The sequence below is a fragment of the Panthera leo genome, chromosome C2 (genome assembly GCF_018350215.1).
Source record: "Panthera leo isolate Ple1 chromosome C2, P.leo_Ple1_pat1.1, whole genome shotgun sequence".
Classification (NCBI taxonomy): Eukaryota; Metazoa; Chordata; class Mammalia; order Carnivora; family Felidae; genus Panthera; species Panthera leo.
Genome location: NC_056687.1, coordinates 69,848,593 through 69,862,427, shown reverse-complemented (window position 1 = coordinate 69,862,427; position 13,835 = coordinate 69,848,593). Strand labels below are relative to the sequence as shown.

The following is a 13,835-nucleotide window of genomic DNA, read 5'->3' as shown; positions in this document are numbered from 1 at the left end:
TAACACACATGCTCAGTGATCACCCTTCTGAATAGGAAAGGGCAAGAACAGTCATGTTCTCAATTTGGGGGTCAAGCGGGCTCCACCAGAAAGCAAGAATCTCTTGGCCAGAATTTCTCTTGTATCTCCTGAATAGGCAGGCTCTCTAAGCACACCAGCAACTCGCTTCAGTTGTTGTACCTGAGCAAGAACCAGTCATGGAAACTAACCTTAGATAATATCACTGTTAACTTCCAACATTCACTTCATATCTTTACCCCCCAAATCTGCATCCCTGACCCAGTTTGAGAACATCTTGAGTCAGGGAGGCCCATGCTGAAAAGATTCCCAGGGCGAACAGCACGGTGCGTGCGTGCATGAGTGTGGGGGTGTGTTCCTGCATTTATCACAACCCTCTGGGTCATTCAGTGTGCTTGGTGAGAGACTAGAAATGTGACAAATAATGTTCAGAAGGAAGACTCAGTAGTATCAGTGGCAGGACAGGGTCAATTTCATATTCTTCTTTCCAGAAGAAGTCGTCATCATGGTTTGGGGAGCTTCCATCTCTTGGCCACAAGCCCAGGAACTGATGTGGAGACAGGGTTTCAGTGACATTTATGCTGTGGGCATCACAACCAACTCTGCCCCTTGTGGTCACAGCAGTCCCTGGGGAGGGTGCGGTGAGTGTCCTTCCCTGATAAATACTGACAGCCACTTTGAGTCAGACGCTCCGTTCCATCCCCACCAACCCCTGCACAAGAGAGGCTGACAAGGAACCAGAATGACCCAATTGTATTTGGATCTGTTCTCTTTCACCCAGGCTCACATCCCTCCCATGGAAGGCAGGAAAAAGGTGCAAAAGTGAGGAGGTAGTGCTGGGTGCCTGGATAATTAGATTACAAATCGTGGTAAGTGAGCTCTAGAAGGCCGTTGACTAATAAGAACTTCAATGCTTTGAGGGCCTTTATTTCCAAGCCTTCTTAAATGGTACCAAAACAAATGTCTTAAAAGTAAACTGGATTGGGTCTATGGTGCCTTAGAGACCCCCACTGATTTCCAGCTGGGTCTGTGGTTACGTAGAAAGGCCAGGGTGAGGCTGGTAGCCTCTATCCTCCAAACTAGAGAAATGCCAAAGAAGCACTGTGTCCTGTTGTGCCCCTGCTCAGCTATGTCATGGGGAGTCCCTTCCACCTGTGCCATGGATGACCACTGAGCTTGGAGAGTGGTGGGGGATGCAATCTAAACACTGTCTTGTGCTCAAGTCACCACTTCATGTCAGCACCTCAAAGGCGCCCAGCGGGACAGCATCCAATCGGAATCATTCCACATCTCAGAGGTTAGAGAAAAAAAATAGGGGCTGTTTAGAAGGGAAGCCTAGTATTGGAGCTTGGGTGACAAAAGCACTTTTTGTGTAGGGAAAAACTGCCAATGCATTCAACCAATTCCTAAAATACAGAAAGGAAAAAAAAAAAAAAAAAAAAAGAATTGTTTGCACATTTAAAACTCCCAGAATAGTGAAATAGGGGAAAGAGGGTCAACTAGTCTTTAACCTCATTAAAACATGCTCATGGTGAAAATTTATTTTACATATTTAAAATAGTACATTTAAAATTATTAGTTACATTACAGGTACAATGATGAACATTGTGGCTCTCCATTTATATTGCACAACCTGACTTCATCCATATGGGGTTCTTTAAATAGTGCAAAATACTTTATACAGGAATGTGTTCGAAAGGGTCTTCGCAACCAAACTAAGGAAAAGAAATATCTTACAAATTACCATGAACATATATTAAAGTGACAGGGGAGGGGAGAAGTTAAAAAAAAAAAAAGTTACAATCTGTACACAGGAATTGCCATAGACAACCAAAAAGTTCCCTCTCTCCTGAGAGAAGCAGCAGGCCTCTGACCTACACAGGTCTGGCATTGGTGCTAAGGTCATTTTTTGGTGTCAATCAAAAAAAAAAAAAAATATATATATATATATATATATATCAGTAACTTAATACAATATAAATAAAGTCCAGTCCAGTGAATCCTGTGGTGGGTCAAATGGAGCAACGGAAGGCATGCCTTTTGTCATCTAGGGTTTCAGTAGGGTTCTTTTCTTAATGGGGGAGGGGGAGAAAAAAAATGAACAGAAAATTATAACCCAAAAGGAAAAAAACCCACAGCCACTACCGTCAACAACCACAAAAAAAGCCCGGAACAATCCAGCCTGGATGCCCCATGCTGCGTGCGGTTCCAGCACTCAAATATTGGTTCCGGTGGCACTGTCGAGAATAAGCAGCGGTCATTCCCTAGCGTGTGTTTGCATTTTTGTGTTCTTTGTTTGGTTTTGATTTTCTAATCCACACACTCCTCTCCCGGGGAAGCCAACGAGGCACTTACTTGATGCTTCCGTCACTACTTTCTGCTGCCGCGGTGGCTTTGGTGAGGGGTGCCAGGACGCTGCCCGGGACCCAGCCCTCGGCCGCAGGGGAACAGTCGCTGGCCGGCTGGTACACCAGGCACATGTTCTGCTGGTTGACGGCGAGGACCTGGACCACCTCACCTTGGCTCACACAGATTTCGTTCTCCTTCAGTGCATAGTAATCTTTGATCACGGCCATGGAGGAGGTCCCATTGCAGCCCCCCAGGTCGCCCTGCTAGGAGACAAGGGCAAGGGGGACATGGATACAGGAAGGCTGGTTCACACAGGTAGCCTTATATCCCACTGCGTGCTTAAAGGCCAAATCCTACTGCGTGCTTAAAGGCCAAATTTCCCACCAGCAGGGTAAATAGCAGGCAGAAGATTATCTTGAGCAATAAAATTAATGTACAAATGTGCTCTGAAAATCTATTTGTTATAGCAATGTTGTATATAATATTATAATCAGGGGTGAATGGGTAGAGAACTGTCCAGCCTAGGGAAAAGCATAAACACACCTTCCACCTGGAAGCCCCTCACTAGCATGCAACCTTCCTGCCAGCATCCTCTAACGTAAGGAAGAGGGTGGCACAGGGATACGTAAGCAGTTGGGCAGAGTGAGGTCAGGGCAAAGGTCAGGTCAGGGTCACACCCCCCTAATGGAAAGAAGACAGACCTTCTGAAACATTTTTTCTTCTTTGTGAAAAAGCATCAGTTTCCTGCTACATTCTGATCTCCTTTGAGACAGAAGTAACAATGAGACATTTGCCCAGTTCAATGGCAAGACCATGACCTACCCTGACCCAACTCTAGTGGGAACAAAACTCCTCTGGTCCTGCCTGTGTTCATTAAAACAAGAGGTCATACCTCTGTGGCTTTTTCACATGACTATACCAGGAAAGCTACTTCTAGACCTGTACCTCCCATGGAGGCCTGGCTACCTCACAGAGCACGATGAGAGCCAGAAATTCTTCAATAAATTTGACAAAAGGCTGTTATGACTTCACCTAATTCACAAGGAGTTTTTAAGGTAGAAAATCATTTCCAGGTAATATGATGAAATAGGTCAGTACAGTTAGTCTAATACAGAATTGAACTTGGATATATTAATAGTTGATTTTTTAAAAATATTTTCATTAATAATTAAAAAATCAATATCATCCAATTCGGATAAAACAAATAAAAGTATAAAATCAGAACATGTAAGTAAAAAAAAATGTAGACGTTCCTGTTCACAGACCCATTGAGTTCTAGAGGCAACTGAGGCCTAATGAGATTAATGAACTGCCTGAGGTTCTAGGGCAAGTGAGTTACAGAATTTGGGTTGGAACCCAGATTGCCTGAATTCCTAATCTAGCACTTTTCCCATTTATTCCCATGCCTACCACTTTGTAGGGTCCTACACAGCTGTGTGGATGGGTCTACAGTTAGTTCTATGCTGTCCTCACAGTGATGTTTAAATTGTGGATTATCTGTGATAAATGTCTAATCCAAGCCTGCTTTTCCCATTCACACACAGATGAGCCATTTCCCCGCACTGCATCTGTCAGTGGAGGGCAAAGGACTGTGAGCTCACTTCAGCAGCTCATCATTAGAAAGCATGATCTCTTTCAGACGTCAAACACTAGAGTTGTGACTTTTAGGTGATCCAAAGCACGACTACTCTGGTATAAGTCATCATTGCCACTACAATATTACCTTATATCTGCAGGGTTTCTGCAGATGACAATAGCTCTTTAACACAGAATGTCTGAGCACAGGGAGCTGGTCTAACTCACTCAATTTGTAGGGGAAGAAAGAGAAATAATTGAGACGAGGCTGTATTCAGTGGGTTGTTCTGGTAAATGAGCAGCATAAAAAGAAGCTACTTCTTTTTTCTAAAGTGAGCACAGAGGCTGAACCCTCAGAGTGGTGAGGCTGGGGGTAATAGGCTGTCACTTACCTTGGTGGCCTCAAACTTTTCCCCAGGCTGGTGATAGTCAAACCCTGGACTGCCATTGGAGGTAGATATCTTCAGGGGTGGCAGAGGCGGGTTATAGCTGGAGCCCTTTGGGGGCTTGTCAGAGCCCCCGGGGACAGAGGAGTAGGGCCTGGGGCTGGCTTGGGGAACTCTAGATGGCTGGGACCTCATCACAGCTGTGTTCCTTTCTTTCCGCTGGTACTCAATGGGCGACTGTAGTGCTACAGGGTAAGAGCAGACAGTTACTCTGAGGTCTAGGAATCTCACAAGGATTTGGAAGCTTAGTACACACAGGCTTTATGCCAGGCATAATGGTAATACACGAGGAAGACACTATTCTTGTTTTTAAGGAAATTATGATCTACCGTGAGGACGAAGAAACCTACGTTAATGATGGAAATGCAAAAACGAAATGGTGCCATATATGAGGTACAAAGTGCTGTGCAAAAGGATGGAGAGAAGTGTGTGCATGCGTGTGGGTGGACACTTCTATGGGGGTGGTGGTGGTACTAAGCTTCAGACTGTGCAGGAGGTAGGCAAGTGTGAAGTGTGTCTGGGCAACAGGATGGAGTCAGATCACCTGCAGCAGAAGACCATCGGTGGAGGAAGAGATGAGACATAAGGGAGGTTGTTGGCACCATGACTGAAAAATCTGCAAAGCCCTGCTAACGAGGCTGGGTTTAATTCCAAAGATCTTGAGAAGTGATTGGATTAAATGAACTTGAACATTTGAAATTCTCTCGCCAGAGCCACATTTTGAGGAATATATTAGCCTTGGAGCAGCAGTTGGGAGGAGGGCTGGAGAGGCCGGTTCAGAAACCATGAGACAGTGGCAAGCCAGCGACCCAAGCAGAGCAGAGCCAATGAAAATGTAGAATGGATATGACGTGGCAGGTGTTCAGAGGGAGATTAGACTCTGCCACAGCCTGGATGGGAGAAGAAGCCAAGAACTGATGGTCACTCCGGTTTGGGGTCTGGCAGAATGGTCGTCAGTGGAACTCAGGAGACAGAGGAAAGACATGAGCTTTGTTTTACAGAGTTTAAAATAAGAAAGTTCAAAGGCTTGAGTGCTAAAGAGGTATAGCCAGGCAAAAGTCATACAGGTCAAATTCTGTAATAATGACTTCCACAGCTGGCCCAATTTTGTCATTTTTATCAGTATTTTCTGCAAAAAATATTTAAGTAGGTTAACAGCTGGGGCCCAGAGAACTTTCAATTATAGGGATATTTCTATAGCAATAAGTGTGTGCTTCAGTAGGACTCAACATAGGGTTCACACTTCTCTTTGAGGTCTCAGGAGGGAAAGATTGGCCCTGAGATGCCTGCATATGCCTCTGTAAGTAAAAGGCTAGCCCTACTCTATCATCACATCCTTGTCTCCTGAGTGTGTCAAAGGCTCTTGCCAGAGCTCAGCCTTTCTCCCTGGTGTTCTGTAGGCATTAAATATTTAGGTATTGATAATTGAGTTCAGTAATATCTCCATGATTCACTATAATTAAGAGAAAGATCTCTTGGAACCATGTAAAAGTCTGAATCACTGATTATGCCCAAAGAAATGCAGTTCTAAGTTTTAAGTAGATAGCAGGGAGTTTGGAAGCAGGCCTTATTGAACTAACTTCACGAATCAGTACCCATCACATGGAACTGGGGTATTACTTGATTAGGTGTAATAACTGTGCTGAAGTGTTTCAAAATAATATGGCTTTTTAAATGAATGACACAGCGAGCCTCTGTTCTTCTGCTAGTCAGTCTCAGTTTGTATAGCTCAGGTCTTAGGATCAGGGAAGCTAATCCCTCCTGAGAGGGTTTGTTTCTGGCTGATATACAGCATCTTATGCCTGATCCTGTTTCTTTCTTTGCTTTGTTTGCTAGGGAGTTCATAGATACATGCGTGCCCTACCATTAGCAACTATCTGTAGTTTGTGGTTAAAAGCCTAATTTTAAGTTATACGGTTCTGGGTTCAAGTCCTTTTTCTATCACCTACTGTTTTTGTGATCTTGGACAAGTTTACTAACCTCTGTGACTCCTTTTCCTCACCTGAAAACGACAGGGTGATAGGACTTACCTTTCCATGTTGACATGAGGATTAAATGTGATGATACATGTGAATACTTGCTTAGCATCGTGTCTGGCACAGAGAAAGGACTCAACATGTGTGAGCCATTATTGTTACTTCAATTATTTCTAGTTTCAATTTTTTCTTATTTGTCTTTTGTACTGACTTGATAAACTTAAACATCTCATTGTGGCTTAGAATCAGAAATGCTTAACTAATAGAATGCAATATAATGACATATTTTATATACGTGCTCTTTTTTGCACAAAACTGTTTTATCAACAAAGGTATTAATTCAAAGTTCTAGGAGTAAGACTGACACTATAGGGAGCTGGCCGTGTCTGCCTGCTCCCAGTACCGCTGGCAGGTGCACACAGTATGTGCAGCGTGGGCAGAGTAGATCGTCCCTCTTTTTCACACAATGAGCCAACAGAGGCCCAGAGAAATGTCGTGACCTGCCCACAGTCCTAAATGGCATGTCACCTTTCATCTTTCCCCCATAGCATTCAGGTCCATGCCGGACACCCAGCAAGTGCTGTTTGCGCGATGGGAAAGACTCCAGATTCCAGTACTGGCAAGAGGTGACACATCTGATAGTGGATCTGTGTGTGTGTGTGTGTGTGTGTGTGTGTGTGTGTGTATGTGTGTGAGTGTGTGTGTGTATATGGGCATATATGCTTGCTCAGTTTGTGCATGTGTGTGCATGTGTGTGTACGTACAGGCATATGTGCTCACTGAGTCTGTGTGTGCACGTGTGTGTGTGTGTATGTGTATGTGTGTGAGTGTGTGTGTGTATATGGGCATATATGCTTGCTCAGTTTGTGCATGCGTGTGCATGTGTGTGTACATACAGGCATATGTGCTTACTGAGTCTGTGTGTGCACGTGTGTGTGTGTGTGTGTGTGTGTGTGTACATACAGCCATATGGGCTTGCTGAGTCTCTGGGGTAACTTCATTACTGGTTATATTCTGCCTTCAACTTCAAGCTCTGTTTCTGCTCAGAGAAACTTCTGAGCTCATCAGCTTGAGAGGTGAGTGCTAGTTTAACACCCTATACTTCCTCTCACATGCCAAGCTCAACATGAAGACAATCCCAGCAGTGAAAAAAATATAGAAATGTAAACAAGGTAGCAATGCCATTTCTGGTTAGGGGGCTCCTGCAGGGTCCGTAGCGAGCTATATTCTGTGTGTGGTCATCTGTTCTGAAAAGTTTCAAAGTATTACCGAAATTCAGTGATCACCTCTCATTTGAAAGGGCTCAGGTTGGCCAGCAAGAGGACTCATCTAGGCTTTCGCACTGATCTGTCAAACTCCCAGTATTTGCTAGGTAACACCAGAGAACCTGAGAAAGTACCAGCCGTTAGCCACCAAATGGGAAAACATAGGTCACTGATCGTTGATGTGCCCAACTCAGCCTTTTGCCACAATTAATACCAACTGGCAGCTGGCCACAAAGCATACACCCTATGTCTAGGCTCTAGAGAATAGCTCTTCTTTTGGAAAGTTGGGGTTTCTTTATCATGTTCCATCTGTTCCACTGGTGTATTCAGGCTTAGAACAAATCTAAACAAAGTGTTCCTGAAAACTACAAGTTTGTCATCCATATAAAATGTCATCTGGGCTCATGAAGTCACCATGAGCCCAGACACAAGGAAGCTCAGAGGCATGGGGTTCCCTGAAAATGGCTGCTGGAAGCCAGGCCCACTGATACCTACCATTTAGGAAGTCTCGCTGTGTTTCTAAGACTTGATTGATGTCCTGCACCCAGGCCTGCTGGATGTCCGCGTTGGCAGCTTGCAGAATGACCCTCTCTGAAGTCTCCCTGTTCATGAGTGCAAACTTGCAGGGGTCATTGTCCACGTTCTCCTCCAGGACCAAGTAATTCATCTGGAAGAACCCAAGTTGATTCTTTTGGTATTTAAGTGGTTTAAAAAAAACAAGAGCACCCTGTATACACTGTATGTTAGCCATCTTGACAATAAATTATATTAAAAAAAAATCAACAACATATTATACTTCCTCAAAGTTTTTATCTCAGGAGACATTTCCACAATTTTGTCCTGGATCTAATAGCTAAATACTTTGGTTTCTGTCTTTGATGAATGACATGGTACTGGAGAGCCTGCAGGATCTGTAGGACCTGCACTCAGCCTGTCTTTTTCTTTCAAAATATTTAACCTTCATGCCCCCTGCATGTCGGGCTGAAAGACTGTCAAGGTTGTGAATTGGTACTCACGCCAGGTCTCTGTCTCAGGGAAGCAGCTCCCTGGGTTTGGCTCTTCCTTGCTCTTTTTAAAAAAAAATTTTTTTTTTTAACGTTTATTTATTTTTGAGACAGAGAGAGACAGAGCATGAACGGGGGAGGGTCACAGAGAGAGGGAGACACAGAATCTGAAACAGGCTCCAGGCTCTGAGCTGTCGGCACAGAGCCCGACGCGGGGCTCGAACTCACGGACCGCGAGATCGTGACCTGAGCTGAAGTCGGATGCTTAACCGACCAAGCCACCCAGGCGCCCCGGCTCTTCCTTGCTCTTTGTCATCCCCACTGGGAGCCTTACCTTGATGCTCCTTTTGAACATGTAGCCCGGGGTGAGGGATCCCTTCCTTAGCAGTTCACTGAAGATGACGATTTGCTCAAAGAGGAACACGCGCCTCTCCTTGGTCCGGGACTGCATGCCCGCGTCCAGCTCAATCACATAGAACGTGTCCTGCTGCAGCAGCTTCCCCTGAGCAGTCAGGGTGCCCTGATGGAAGGAGGTGCTGGGGTGAAGGAAGTGAAAACCCGGCAGGGGGCCACAGCCCTCTGGGTCCACAGGACCTGCCCCACTGAGGACACAGACAACAGACCTGGCACTAAAAGCCCCAGGACTCTAGTAAGAGATTGAATTAAGACCCATCCATTCAGCTAGGGCAGATACAGAGCTCTGGGGGAAAAGGGAAAGAAACCACTAAGAAGCAGCTGTGAGAAAATGCCAGAAGGAAGAAAAGTAAAATTATTAGCTAAAACGATGTTCAGGAATTATCCTGGCTCTTCTTATTTTTTATTAAAAGGAGAGCAGAAAGTAGGGGACACCTGTAGCCTTTCTGCCCCTAGGGCTCTGAGAACTGTTGCCTTCCTGGCTCCCTCGCAGCATGGGCCAAGGACCTCGGCTACCCTTATGGCCACAAACCAACCTGTGGCCAAGGGAAGTGATACAGGCAGGACCACAGGTAATCTGAATTGGGCCGCTCTCCTCTCCATCTGTTATTTCAGGATGAAGTCTTAGAATTAGTCTAATTCTGAAGTCTTAGTCTCCTGCTACCGATCAGCAGGTGAAGTTGGAGTACCATACACAGGTGCCCATGTTTTATAAGCTGATAGATATTTCTTTGGGTCCTGTGATCCTTCTTAAAATGCTTCCAGCTAGCAGGTCACTTGCCAGCCTAGGTAGTGGAGCCTATTTGGTTTGCCAGTTTCTAACCCGATTTTCAGAGACATCTTCACATCTTCAAAGGGAATATGGCCCAGCCCAGCAGGTCTTCAGAGATGCTATTGGAGACCCCTGCTTTCTCTACTGTTCTGCAGCAAGAACACGCCGACACCTGAGATAGCAGCCAGAGGGCCACCTCTGAACCATACTCTCTCAGGTGACGACTTTCACCCTTCAGTAAAAATGTGGGCCATTTGCTGCACATGATGCCTTATTCCAAATAGTACCTGGCACATGGGTCATTTTTCTTCCCTATTCCTGAGAAATGCCTGCCCTCTGCTTGGATCATGGCTCCTTATTGCCAAGGTCGGCAGCCAAACAGGCTTATCTCTCTCTGGTCCAGAGTTAATATTAAGCCAGTGACCAGCTAGCCAGGAAAGCTCTAAAAGCTCTATTAATATTACATAAGAACCTGACCCATGAATGATAGCCCTGCTGATGCTGAAGGGAAAGCTAGAGGATTTAAAAGACAGAGAGTCTCTAAGTGGGGAGGCTAACTTCTCCCTGGTCTAAAGCCCTGGGCTTCAGAAAGGACGTAGGGACATTCATGGCCCTTCTTAATTAGCTGAAGGAATGCAAAGAAGATTCCCTGCAACTGGATGGAAAAAGGAGATGGTGGTGTTTGACTGAAAAGAGAAGGTAATTTTGTAGTCTGTGTGTGGCCTTCTGTGGACATACACGTGCATGCACGACACAGCTCCTGTGGAGTCTAACTTGAGCCAACACAGTCAGATGCTCTTCCCCTGTTAGTGGTCAGCACCTCCAAAGACTCAGAGAAGGTCAAGCCAGACTCCTCCTCAGAAACACGGGGACATCAAGGCTTAAGACCAAAAGGGATTACTTGGTTTGTTCAGAATAGCCTCAGACCTAGCATAGCCCCAAGGGAAAAAGTGTAAAAGTTCATCCAGTATGACTAGAGGAAAACCATGTAAGAACGCAGAGTAGATTTCTGCTGCAAACCCCTGCTTACTCTAATGCCACAGGTGTACCGTGGAGAATCAGGAATCTATGAAAAATAAACAGCAAAGAAAAACTCCACATAGTTCCTGGTCATAACAAAGCAGTGGCAGACAGGGACACCAGAAAGGCCTTGGAGGGCAAGGAGGACAAGAGAATTTGGCTCAAGAATATCATGAATCCAACTAATTAACCCAAACCTGAATGTAGCATCTCCTAAATTTACTTATAGACAAGTCTGCTGCTTTTCTTTTTTCTTTTCTTTTCTTTTCTTTTCTTTTCTTTTCTTTTCTTTTCTTTTCTTTTCTTTTCTTTTCTATTTTAATTTAGCCAAGGAAAAAAAGCTTTTACTTTCTTTATTATCTCAACTTCTAGGAACCCCTTTTCTCTAGAAAGTAATAAAGTCTTAGGTTGCAGGATTATCAGGAAACAGGATTAGAAGATCCCCACCTTTCTCTAAGTCGTTCAACAATTATTAAATCCCAGTCAATAATTGTGTCAGTTCCAATTTTATCACATTAATTCTCAGACTATATGTAGTTAGCATATGAGGTTTGGATATAAACTAACAGCAGCCACTTAGCCAGCTTAAAGTAGGAAAGTCAATTTTTTCTTCAAAGGTTCACCTTTATTGGCTGAATTACTCCCCCTGTGCAATTCATATGTTGAAGTCCTAACCCTCCAGTATCTCAGAATGTGACCATATTGGGACATAAGGTCTTTACAGAGGGAATGAAGTTAAAGTGCGGTCATTATGGTAAGTGCTACTCGAACATCACTGGTATCCTTATAAAAAGGGAAGAGTTGGACACAGAAAAATGTGCAGAGGGAGGACAATGTGAAGACACAAGAAGAATGTCATGTGAACATGAAGACAGCAATCTACAACCCAAGGAGGGAGGCCTGGTCAGATCCATCTCTTACAACCTTCAGAAGGAACCACCGCTGCCTATCCTTGATCTCAGACTCCTAGCTTCCGGAAAAATGAGACGATAAATTCTGTTGTTTAAGCCACCCGGTGGGACTTTGTTATAGCAGCCCTAGCAAACTAGTTCATTCACAGAAGCCAAAATTTTGGGGACTTCTAGCTGTTTCTCTTAAGACTTGGTTCTCTTCTTCAAAGAATAGAAATGTGCACATGATGTGTTAAAGCTTTAAATGTTCATTTAACTGAAAAGCCAGCCAATATGTGCATCTCTTTATTAGAAGCATCCTCTCTAAGAAAAAAAAAATGTGTTCCAATTTTCCTCAGGTGTACTTCCATGCCATAGTTCTGTGCTCCCTCAAATTCCCAGCACTCACTCCTCAAGCAAGCAAGAAAGGAAAGAGGTTGCTGCCAGGTCCACAGTTACAAGGAACTTTGGGTCTTTCCAGCCCCATTGGAATTGTGACTCCAGCTTTGTGGACTGCTCTGTAACTTTCTCTCACTGCCCTATCACTGCATATCCTAATTAGATAAATCTTCTGGGCCCGTGAGCCAGAGAGACCTGGAACAAAGGCACAGATGGTAAGTGGAGGCGGCAGCGGAGGCAGGCACAGGGCTTCAAAGGGAAACTGCCTCACAGCCCAGGCTCCCGCTGTCCAGAAGAGAGAGGCTCGGAAGCATTCTTAAGGGCTCACCTCAAAGCCCTGCAGGCGTCCCAGATTCATCATGTCATTGCAGCGTTTTGGAACAAGGCACATTAACTCCACTGCTTTCTGTGGGAAAGAACAACAGTGGCTCAGGAAGGGGATGAACACTCATGCAGGAAGCTTAAGGCAATTCCGTGCTGGAAGTCAGGGACCTCCTAGCGGCTCCTTCATTCTAGGAAAGGACATTGGTCCCTGCCACCCACTCCTAGAAAAGGGCAGGGGTTTCTGTTCTAGCTTGGGTGTTGGTCATCAGTATAGGGCTCCAAATGAACCAGTGACCACCTGTGGGGGGCACGCTACCCAGTCTGCCTTTTCCTCCTTCCCACTTTCATTTAGCAATTCTCTTTCCTTCTCATATTTTCTTTCTTCTTTGTTGCTTCTTGGCTGCCTAAGCAACAGCTTAGCCTGGTTTGCGAAACACTAGAGGTCTGAACCTAAAATAACATGCCAGAATGGTCTATAACCTCTCTGGCTTAAAATAATCCCCATGGCGACATTGTCTCAAAGGACTTCACTTAGGGAGTAATCCTTGGGGGTAGAAGAGGGAGTGAAAATGGGATATGTTATATTTTGAACTCCAATAGTACCTGGATTCATGGATAAAACTGCACACTGAAACACTCAATCTCTGAAGGATGTCAGGGGACTTAAATACCCCCCTTTCTTATCCTATGTCACTAGAGCCACATAGAGAACAGGAGTGGGGTGAAACTCTGCTCTGTCCCAGGACAGAATTCTTGGGTTTCAGAAAAAGACTCAATGTGTTCATTATTACTTGCCATTTCTCATCTTGTGGAGCACTTGTTTGCAAGGGGCTCTCACTGAGAGGAGTTAGCCTGGACCGCTGGTCCTCTAGAGCCAGCTCTTCCCCGTTAGAGACAGATATCCAACACTGGCTCCTACAGCAGCCAGCATTGTGAGCAGAAGACTCACCTCGATATCTGAACACTCCAAACCGGCCTTCTCGCTGTATCTCAGGAAGTCCTAGCAAGTGGGGGAAGCGGGGATGGGTGCGGGAGGGTGACATCAGTTAGGAAAACAGAGCACTATAAAAAAAAACCCAGCATCATAAAACCTGTGATGATACCCAGGCTACTTTCCTCCCTAACAGACATGACAGTGCATTGTAGAAGCTGAGATATGAACTTATGAGTCATATTGGAAACAACAACATGGAGAAAAACCCCAAATACTCAGAGATTAAAAGTTATGGGAAAAAGGAGGTGGGGAGGGAGGGAAGAAGGGAGAGGGAGACTGTGAGCAGGAACGGGGGCGGGGGGAGTTATGTCCAGAAAGGCTGGGAGAAAGGAAAGCTCAACCTCTCTCTTCCATTTACCTCATATTCTGTAAGACAAATGAAATTAAAC

At 44.9% G+C, this 13,835-nt stretch overlaps 1 protein-coding gene across 12 annotated transcripts in view; it reads right to left on the bottom strand.

Annotated features, from left to right (window-relative positions):
• The window catches only part of KALRN (kalirin RhoGEF kinase), a 598,446-nt gene that overhangs the window by 36,507 nt on the left and 548,104 nt on the right, over positions 1 to 13,835 (bottom strand). For 6 of the 12 annotated variants that reach the window (XM_042954425.1, XM_042954412.1, XM_042954414.1 and 3 more), the window contains 6 exons: positions 13,402 to 13,452; positions 12,457 to 12,534; positions 8,968 to 9,153; positions 8,125 to 8,296; positions 4,335 to 4,573; positions 2,374 to 2,630 (listed from right to left, as the gene is read on the bottom strand). In XM_042954425.1, the coding sequence (XP_042810359.1) occupies positions 2,374 to 2,630; positions 4,335 to 4,573; positions 8,125 to 8,296; positions 8,968 to 9,153; positions 12,457 to 12,534; positions 13,402 to 13,452 (983 nt within the window). Of the gene's footprint in view, positions 1 to 2,288; positions 2,631 to 4,334; positions 4,574 to 8,124; positions 8,297 to 8,967; positions 9,154 to 12,456; positions 12,535 to 13,401; positions 13,453 to 13,835 lie in introns of those variants that run through there. The other 6 variants (XM_042954423.1, XM_042954420.1, XM_042954424.1 and 3 more) reach the window with 3 other exon arrangements.